The sequence below is a fragment of the Argiope bruennichi genome, chromosome X1, assembly GCF_947563725.1.
Source record: "Argiope bruennichi chromosome X1, qqArgBrue1.1, whole genome shotgun sequence".
NCBI classification, from domain to species: Eukaryota; Metazoa; Arthropoda; class Arachnida; order Araneae; family Araneidae; genus Argiope; species Argiope bruennichi.
The window spans coordinates 81656122-81666966 of NC_079162.1; the positions used below are offsets into that span (position 1 = coordinate 81656122).

Consider the following 10845-nt stretch of genomic DNA (forward strand, 5'->3'; position numbering starts at 1 on the left):
GTTCGCCAAATCCGTCATCTCAGATGGATCGGAGCTGCAATTAACTGTGTTTAGGGTTGCAATAAGAAAAACCGTGAGTATTGCATTTGGCGAATAATTGCTCCTTAAAAAAATTAAATTGAGGAGAAAGAACATTAATCGTCAAGATATGTTTTCTTCGATTTACAAGAATATGCATTAACAAATTTAACTCGGTGCATTTCAACTAATATAAAATATTACTAAGAGTATGAATCATCGTGCCGCTTCGCATAACATTCCGAAGGAACGTTTGATGGAAATTTTTTTACAACACATGTCAATTTCTGTTCAAACTATTTTAGTATTTATTACACAAATAACTGTGGGAAATGCTGATCGAATCCTCGAAGTGAACTCTTCAAATGTATCCTTGTTAACAAATGCAATATCTGCAACCAACGATAATTGGATTCTTCCAGAAATTGATAGACTTAATAGGAAAATCGATGAACTTTCGAGAAATCTAAAGTTCTTAATAGGAAAATAGATGAACTTCCGAGAAATCGAAAGACTTAATAGGAAAATCGATGAATGATCGATTAAACACAAGAAGCAAGATTACAGAAATCGCTCTCGTCAACGCAGCCGTTTGAGGAGGTGAGGGACGCGCTAGGATAGAACGTGGGACCTTGTGGTTAGCAGTCCAGTAACAATCCGATTTTGCTGAAACGGCTGTTCGGGTAGAAACGCTGTTACTGGCTTATATGCAATTCACCACACGTTCATCTTCTCATCCTAGAGACTCAAATCTGTGTTGGTACCATAATAAATTCCAGGAAACAGCAAGAAAATGCATTCCTTCATGCAATTTTTCCAAAAAAATTCCTCCAGCGAGGAATAATAGCGACTACCTCCTCGTTGTTTCTCGCCGCTTATTTATCAGGGACAGATCATCAATTTTTTTTTCTCTTGGATCCAGGATGGGATGTTAGAATGCTACATGCTAAAACAATTTTTCACATATTGATTTAATTGAAGCTTATCGTCAAACACCTACTTACGAAGATGATATTCATAAAAATACCATAACCACTCCATTTGAACTATATGAAAGTACTAGAATGCAGTTCGGTCTTTGCACCGCCTTCTCTACTTTTCAACGTTTTTTTGATGAAGTTCTGAGAGGTTTAAATTTTGTGTATATTTTCATCGATGATATTTTGGTTTGTCATTTTCAGAGGTAGAAAATGTACAACATCTGCAATTACTTTTTGAGCGTTTGGATCTGTACGCATTGTCTATAAATCCTTCTAAGTGTACATTAGGAGTACCCACATTAGAATTTTTTGGATTTCAAGAATGCAATACTGGAATAAAACCATTAAAAGATAGAGTAAATGCTGTTTTAAAATTACCTAGACCATCCACTATCACACAGTTACGTCGTTTTCTTGGAATGTTAAAGGACTATAGACGTTTCATTTGACAAGTTGCCCATATACTTACTCCCTTAGTAGAATTCCTCGAGGGCCTAAAGAATAAAAAGCATTCAAAGAAAAAAATTAACACCTAACTAGAAGTTCTTTCATGGACAAATAAGGCTGTCACAGCTTTTGAACAGATTAAGGAAGCCTTTGCACAGGCTACTTTATTACATCACAATAAACCAAATACACCACTAAGTATTTGGTTTGATGCTTCAGATTTTGCTGTTAGTGGTGCAGCACTAACACAATACAGTGATAATCTCTGAAAACCGCTGGCATTCTTGTCAATGAAACTGACTACTTCCTAAAAGAAATGGTTTACATAAGATCGAGAACTTTTAGCCGTTTATACGATGATCAAACGATTTAGATACTTGTTGGAAGGAAGAGGTTTTGTGATTTATACCGAACAAAAACCTCTTATTTATGCCTTTCAGCAGAAATCTAACAAATGCAGTCCACGTCAACTGAGACACTTGAATTTTATTTCCCTTTTCTACAGATATTCGGCATAATCCTGGTACACAAAAGTTGATAGCTGATGTTTTATCTCGGGTTGAAATCGACTCAATTTTCTAAACAAGGATCTCTGAATTACAAGGACTTTGCATCAGCTCAGTTATGGTCGATGATGAACTCAAACAATTTCTCCAATCAAACTTATCATCTTTAATATTGAAACAACAATATTTTCCTTTAGAAGATATCACTTACATGCGATATCTCTACAAATTTTTATCATCCTTAAGGATTATCGCAGACAGGTTTTCAAACACCTACATAGTTTCTCTCATCTTGGTATTTCTTCCTCAACAAAAATGATTACTCAGCGTTTTGTATGACCAAATAGCAAGAGGGATATTAAGCTGTGGGTGAAATCCTGTCAAAGATCAAAGATTCATCGACATACAAAGGCATCAATGGGTACGTTCTCCTTACCTGACGCCAGATTTTCTGATATATATATATATATATATCGATTTCATAGGTCCTTTCCCTCCGTCTAATGGTAAAATTTATTGTCTCATAATAATTGTCTGCTTCCCAGCTAAGGATACCGAATATTTTACGAACTGTTATTATGTAACCAATATCAAGAAGTCACAAATACCGGTGATCAATACTTTTTAAAGAGAGGAGTGATTCAAATCCTTGATATGATTTTATTGGTGATATTCTAATTACTGGTCCTGGATCACGATAGAAAGTAGCAATCGATACGATCTGTTCAATTAAAGCAGAAGAACTAGAATTCAGTCATGCATAGGGAAAGTTTATTATACACTGACGCATGTTCCTGGACCCCCCCCCCCAATTATGGATACGGAACTTACTGGTTACATGCAGAGAATTTCTCATTTCACAAAGAGTTAGACAGACTCTTCTGAAACCATGTCTGATATTGACTATAGCTGAAAGCAATAAGCTGCTTATTTTATTGTGCATGAACCAGATTTCTATCGTATTCAAGCTTCCACAGTAATATATATATATATATATATTCTTTAAAAGGTTTCTGCAGACATTCAGTGTTGCAAATAAATTCCATATGCGATATCACTTAAATGGATATAAAGCCATAATACTGTCATATATTTAATATTTTTCCATGACTGAAACGATTTGATATTCACATAATTAAATTGTCTGTGCCCGGTTAGCGTGAAAATTCCTCTGACGCCAAGGAATGTCCAGTTTTTTTAAACAGATATATACGTTATTTGTAAATCATTTTGAAAATAAAAGTTATATTTTGAATAAATTGCCACGGATAAATTTCCCTTCATAGATTTTTAAACGTATTTTGGATGATTCATAAAATTTCATTCAAATGTGAATAATTTTTTTAAAACCTATAACAGAAAATCTTAATGTTGACATATGGTGACATCAGTGATTTTCATACATCATAAATAATATGTTTGGCAGTATAGTAAAGAAAATAGTTTAGTTTATTAAAATTTCTAAGTTTTTAATATAATATTAATTTCATTGTCAGTGAAACATGGATTTCTCCTTAGCAGAAAAAATTATAATGTTCGCATTAAAATTCTTTTTTTTTAAAACTAATTCTAGTTCTTTTTTTCAATAAACTAATTTTCTCCTTAAAATATTTTTAATTGTAATGCAGATAAATAAACTGCCACTTTAACAACATAAAGTTTCTTTTGTTTTTTAATTTTTTTTTTTATTTTGAAACAAAGTGTTTGAGAGGTACATAAAAGAGAAATGAAATCCTTGCTTTTGTAGACTCGGAAATATAAGGAATTGTAAACTTACTATTAAGTTATTTCAAGAAAATATTGATAATGCTTGCTGAATCTCTCAGTATCTAAGAAAATTCGAATAAAAACGAATCGATGAAAAAAAAAAAAAAAGGTTGTATCCCGCCTTTTGACTGTCAGTCAACTATATTCCAAAACGTAATGTAGGCATATTATTTTTACTTGAATTTTGTTTTATTTTTTCAGTGAATTATTTAATAAGAGAAATGAGCAGAGAATATATTAAAAATCATAAATTTTCATTAATTATAAAATATTTATTAGCAAAATAAAAGTATCTTCAAATTACCATTTTCAAATGTTAAAATAAGTGCTCGTTTTTTTTTGTTTTGTTTTTTGTTTTAATTGCTATTGTAAGTTTCTTAGCTATGTTTCATAGAAAAGATTTTGCAAATTTGTATCTTGTATAAGAAAGGCACAGCAAAAGGTAGTGTTTGTGGCTATTAAAACTGTACAGTTTTAGGACTTAAAAGAACTTAATACTCAAATTAATATATTAATTTAATAATATAAATAATAATTATATATAATTACATTAATAATTTTATATTTAAAAATATTCCAAATTATTCCAAAAATATTCCATATAATTCAAAATACTGTTCAACAAAATCATAAAAGGTTTTAAAGAACGTGATTTGTAAAAGTCTCCTTCTCTCTTTGTGTATTTTACCCTTTAACAAGGTAATCAAATTGAGATCCCCATGAATCTCAGTGCATCTACATAATTTTCGAAGAAAAAAATCTGTCTTCTTTTGTTTAACCTTTCAACTACACAATTTAAAAATAAAAATACATTATAGCGGTATTAGTAAAACTGATTCTGTATAATTTATTTATTTATTTATAGTGCAAAAATAAAGCTGAGCCTACAAGAAACTGTTATAAAACTCAAATAACACATAAAATTAATTTACACAAATTTAATATGTAAGTTAGATAATTCCCAAGTTTAGTTTTTGCAGAGCATTAAGAAAACTGTAATAAATCCGATGAGTTAAATACGATAATATTTTCTATATTCGTTGTTACCATACAAATTACTAAAACTGAAAGCTAATCAAACCAAAATGATAAATCAGTTAACAATTAAATGCAGTTGAATTTAATAACAGAAAAGAATACCATCTATGAGATTCCTACCCTTCAACAGAGGCGGCGGCAGAGATTTGCCGACTGGGAGGCAAGACAAATCCGACAGGGGGGCAAGCACAATATCTCTAATTTGGCTTCAAAATAACTCATAATAATTAATTTTACATTTAATTAAAGAAAAAAGTATTATTTAGCTTCTTTTTTTATTCAGATACTGACCCTTTTTTTCATTATTAAAGATTTACAAAGTTATTAGTAAAAAATTGTTCTCGGTTTCTTTTACCGACCATCAAAATATTGTTAATGTTTTAGTGTATTTTTTATGAGGATATTTACTCGCTCTGAGATCTAATTTTGGAAAAAATATAGTTATATTTCATTCTAGATTGTAGTATATAGATAGAAACACAGATTGCGCCAGAATGGCATGTTATGTTAAATAAATGAATGTATACACTTACCATGGAAGCTATATAAAATGAATGTAGAAACTAAATTCAAAAAGTTTTATGAAAGGAGTTTTTAGAAGTCCAAAATAATAAGTTAAAAAATATTCGATGTTCTCGCCAAAAATTGATTTTTTAGCGTAGTTCCTTACCTAAAATATTTTTTATAAGAATTGCAACAACGAGCACGAATTTGGATGTATTTCGAATCTGAGGCGCATAAGCGCGGGCGCACAGCAAAAATTTACTATAGTTCGGACACGAACAATAAAAAATGCTGATAAGATACAAAGATGTTTCTTAAGAAGGCTGGAGAAAATATTTTCTAAATTTATGGATGAACTTACTATTTTATGTAAAATATGAAAAATATTCTTATGAAAAATGGACTGCTTAAACGTTAGATCCCCCATGTATTTATTTTTCCATATATATTTAGGCTTAAAAACCAATGCATTTTATTAAAAAACAATTAGATCTTGAATATGAATTCCCCTATCTTCATTTTTAGGCACGCGTTCTATGGTTAAGTACATTTTAAATTCGAAGTTATTGCAAACTAACATTCCATCCAAAAAACGTGAGTTTTATCCCCTCCTTTGCATGTATTGGGTTTTCTTAACCCCTTCATATACAATGGCGAATCTGACTCGTTTATGGAATTATTGAATTTTAAATTTTAAATCTGAAATTAAGTGAAAGCATTAAGTAATTTTAAATGCAAAAATCCCTTGAAAATGCATCATTACTTCAAATGCCCTTATATTATTCTAGGGATTAAAATAGTAGTAATTGTCCGAAATAAGATCTGCCATCTTATTAGAAAGTTAAGTAAGTTCGTATGTCATGGGGTTAATGTGTTATTTATAAATATGATAAAAATAACTATTTTAAACATCTTTTTATCAAGCGTCTTTATTCAAAGTCTATTAAAAATTTAGAAGCATCTGAAATTATATAGTTTTTGCTACGAATAGTAATTGAAAGTAAAAAAAAGTATATATAAGCGATACGTTCCCGATTACATAGTCATAATATTGAATGGAGAGTCTGAAGATAGGTTGTAATTTATTTATTTAACAAATTGCATACTTGGGTAAACTCTTTTAGTGTAGTTAAAAAGCTATCAAACCACAAATATTTATTTATTTTTGTCGTCAACTGCAGTCAGCAATATTTATTTAGTGTAATAATTATAGCCTACTGCCGCCTCTGCCCTTCAAATATCCGTTTTTTTCAATATCAGTAAATGATAAATGGAAAAAGTTTTCTTCATTCCTTTACTAAAAAAGATGGAAGTTATATATATAATTTTTTTTTTCCTGGAAAATGTTTTATCTAGTTGGCTAAATGTTTTCTCAAGAGTTCAATCCTTCTGAGTTCCCATAGAATTGGTTGACCAAACCACATATCAATCACTGTTACGGAACTCAGGTTCCAACAGAGAACATCTACGAAAACGTCGGACATCGCCTTTGACCGACACCTCCGAAAGAGCGAGTGTAAAGACGGAAAAGAAGGGGTGTCCTTCGCAGGAGGATAGGAAACTTTCAGCCTCAGGGAAGCCATTCTCCCATCCCCTTAATTGAGATCATAAAGGGAAAGGGAGAATTCTGTGAATAGATTGAAATGCGAACGGACCAGTTATTCTTAATTACAGTATCTTTGTAATCATTCAAAATCGCATATCATTGAAATTGGCGTTATTCACAGGAAAGTGTTTGTAAGTGTGAAGTTGCTACTTAATGACATTAATGACTTATTGATTGTTGTCCAATATCAAAGACATGGTATAAAGATAATTTCTAGTTGCCTGTGAAATGGCCTTCTATTGGCCTTCCTTATAGGCGCCATCTATTGAAAGAATACCGAACTAAAGTAAATTCTTTAAAAAAATTAAAAGTTTTTTTTTAAAAATACTTAACTTAAATGAATAAATTAAATGAAGGGTTTTGAATAGAATTAAAATTGCTTAGAAAAAAAATTGCTTAGATAGATAAATTAGGTCAATCATACATTGCTCAAATAAATTAATTAAGTATTAATTACAATTAATACATTTTATTAATATTAATAACTAATAATTTTTAGTTAAATGTGTGATTGAAATAACAATTATTTGGAATAAATATTTAAGAATAATAGTAGCAAAAATATTTGTTATTCAAAAATTCGTGAATTATGAATCTCTATTCCCAGGTAGCACAGAATGTTGCACAATATTATATAATATTGTCCGATGTTATATTATATTATTAAATATTCAACAATATTATACAACCTTGCTAATATTGTTTAATATTATATAATATACGTTTGATACTGGGATTTACAAGATGGTAGAATTAATCCTTACAGCGGATATGACTGTTGAGACGATTTGTCGGTCTCTCCTATCTGGTTGGATATCTAGTTTTGGTTGTCCTGCAATCATAACAACAGACCAAGGTAGGAACTTTCAATCGAATCTTTTCAAAGAACTCAATAATCTTCTCGGAGCTAAAGAATTCATTATTGTGCCTATCACCCAAAAGCCAATGGACTTGTAGACAGAATGCATCGTCACCTCAAGAGTGCAATTCAGGCTCATGAGGCATCTAGGTGAGATTATATTATACCAACTGTTCTTCTTGGCATGCGTTCAGCTGTTAAAAATGACTTACAGTCTACATGCGCAGAGTTGGTGCATGGAACAACTCTTTAACTGCCATCTGATCTTTTCAGATCTGATAAGGTTTCCTCAACATGTAATCCAACATACGTATCAATGCTGAGAGAAAAAATGAGGTCTTTGCAGCCATCGCCAACTTCTGCTCATGAAAGAAGTTCTATATTTGTTCCAACTACATTAAAAAACTGTTCACATGTGTTTCTGAGAGTTGATTGTGTTCAACTACTGCTCTCACAACCTTACACTGGTCCTCATGTAGCCGTCAGATGTTCAAGTCGTCGTAAGTCAAGTCACAAAATGTTCACAATTCTTGTCAGTGGAAAGAAGAAATCTGTGTCGATAGATCAGGTCAAACCAGCCTTTTGTTTGGATGATGACAACGATGTTCCTTTTGTTCTTCAAGTGCCTGAACCAGAACAGGATAAAACGGAAGTAACTGAATCGTATCCGGATAAACAAATTAGCGAAACTTTTTCTTAAACTAAATCCGGAAGATGTGTCAGATTTCCTAAAGCTTTAGAACAATTCAAAACATAAATGTTTTTTTTAAATTAAAAAAAAAAAAAACTAATTTGATCTGTATATATTCTAGCAACATTTTGTTTTTCATGTTCTATTAAGAGTCGTGTAACTCCAATATCTTAGAAATTAGGAGCTAAAAAATGATTATCAAGCTCTAATTTGTACTTTTTCTAACATCAACAATTTATGTTGCCAATTTTAAAAACGTGAAATAAAACATTTACTTTTCTTTTATTTCACAAGTTTGAAATTGTTTAAATGCGCGTAGAGTAAAAATTAAAAGCTTGAATTAAACCAATTCAATAAAAATAAAGATGAGAAATTTTTAATGGAACGTTATGTAAAAAAGTTCATTTTAAAAATTTTCAGTAGCGGTTAGTTGTTTGTTTTTAGATATTTATATATATTAATAAATTTCACATTTCGAAACTTTCGTTAATTTGATGATCCTTTAGTTTGAAATCTGCCGCATTAATGAGAAAATATTGTAATAATAAAAGGCAATAATTATGGCCTTAATACAAGTACGGATACTTTTATTAACTGACTAATAGAAATTGCCAAAAACGACCAGGAAAAATACCATGCTAATCTGTTGACTATATACGTCAATGACATGAGGTTAAGCCTTAAGATTTGCCAATGGCATGTAGTTAATAATAAATAAAATAATATCGAAGATTTTTTTTAAACTGATAATATATTTTCTTTTACTCCAAAGAATAATTGTAATTGAAATATATAAATGCAAAACAATAAGATCTTAGTTCCAATATTAAGTAAGAAAAGCAGACGATTTTTTTGTCTACAATATATATGAAAAATCAAACGATAAATTTGCACTTAGTACCATGAAACGTTATTGTTTGCATTTAATTAAAAGAGCAATATTTGCAAACTATAGTTTACCGACTTATACAAACTTTTGGCGCTTCTTCAAAACTTCAAAGATTCCCAGTGATATAATTTTTGTAACACGCCAATATTTGTATATTATTTTTATAATATTTGTATTTTGATATTATGTATTTTTCAATAAATACTAAATTATTCGGTAGTAATATAAACATTACCTATGATTGCTTCAATGTATAATTTTCATTTTCACTGCATCGTAAACGATAAAATGTATTATCAGATGCCAATGTAGAGAATATATTATAATCGTTAAAAAAAAAAAAAAAAAAAAAAAATCAAACTCGAAACTTTGATGAAACTCTTTGTTTCGAATTACCCTCACCCTGAAAAACCTATTATTGTCTGTCTATCAAAAAGTCAGTCTTTCTGTCTCTAACAAAGTTATAAAAAAAAGATTTGAGATAATCAAATGAAATTTCACATACCGCCTTTTCTCCAAATTTGTAGATTGCTATCAAATGTTGAGAAAAATTTGTTCAGAGAAAGTCTATCTGTACGGCCGTTTGAGTACAAATGGACTGAATAATTAGAAAACGCAAAGAGCTATTTAAATAAAATTTGGCACGCAGGTTTAGCATCTTAAATAGAGATTCATATCAAATTTTGAATAAAATCTGTCCAACGGTTGACCATATATTGGTCCATACTTTCTCATGCATGCAATTGCGATAATTCATAAACTTATGTCTTAAATCAATGAAATTCGTTATATTGTCTTGTGATTACAATTATAGTTCCTTGCAAATTTTAGTGTAAATCTGTCTGCGAAAAAACGTCCATCACACTGCTCTCAAAATAAATTCAGTAAAAATGGTAGATTCATGCCAAAGATCTTTACTTTGTGACTATCACCAGATCTGTAATTTGTAACTACACTCATGTCCAAAATTAAGGTCACAAACATGTTTTTCAAAGAAATTCTAAATGGCCACCAATAAAATTTAAACAAATTATACTTAATATATTGTGAAGGACCGCTAACACGATATTAACCTTTTTTTGTGAGAAAAAATGTTGTTTAGCATTAGTTTTTGGGGAACTACTGAAATTAGACCGTTTAGCCATCTGGGATTTTTGCCTGCAATTTTGTGAATATTGCATTAAAACAAAACATTTAACCTGTTTCAAGTGGGAATGAGTTCTCATAATCGTTTAGACGATTCTTTGAGATGGAGAGCCGTTGGCAGGCTTGAGGCTGGGCAGTCTCAAGCGGTGATAGCTCGATGGTTACAAGTGGCACCGAAAATGGTATCCAGGTTGTGGAATCAATTCCAAACAAGTGGTACTGTAACCAGGAAGGCCGGCCAAGGCCGTCACAGAGCAAGGACGCCTGCACAGGATCGCTATTTGGCATTAAGCGTACGACGGTATAGGCTGACAACGGCTCCTTAACTTACTCGTGACCTTGCTGCTGCGTCTGGAATAAGAATTTCCAGACAAAAAATATATAGAGGTCTAGA

At 30.9% G+C, this 10845-nt stretch overlaps 1 protein-coding gene across 1 annotated transcript; it reads left to right on the top strand.

The window, feature by feature from the left end:
• The first annotated feature begins 7828 nt into the window (after positions 1-7828).
• Positions 7829-8425, top strand: LOC129959300 (uncharacterized). The gene is made up of 2 exons (XM_056072118.1): positions 7829-7875; positions 7999-8425. Exons 1-2 carry the CDS (start codon positions 7829-7831, stop codon positions 8423-8425), a joined length of 474 nt encoding a protein of 157 aa, XP_055928093.1.
• Positions 8426-10845: the final 2420 nt, after the last annotated feature.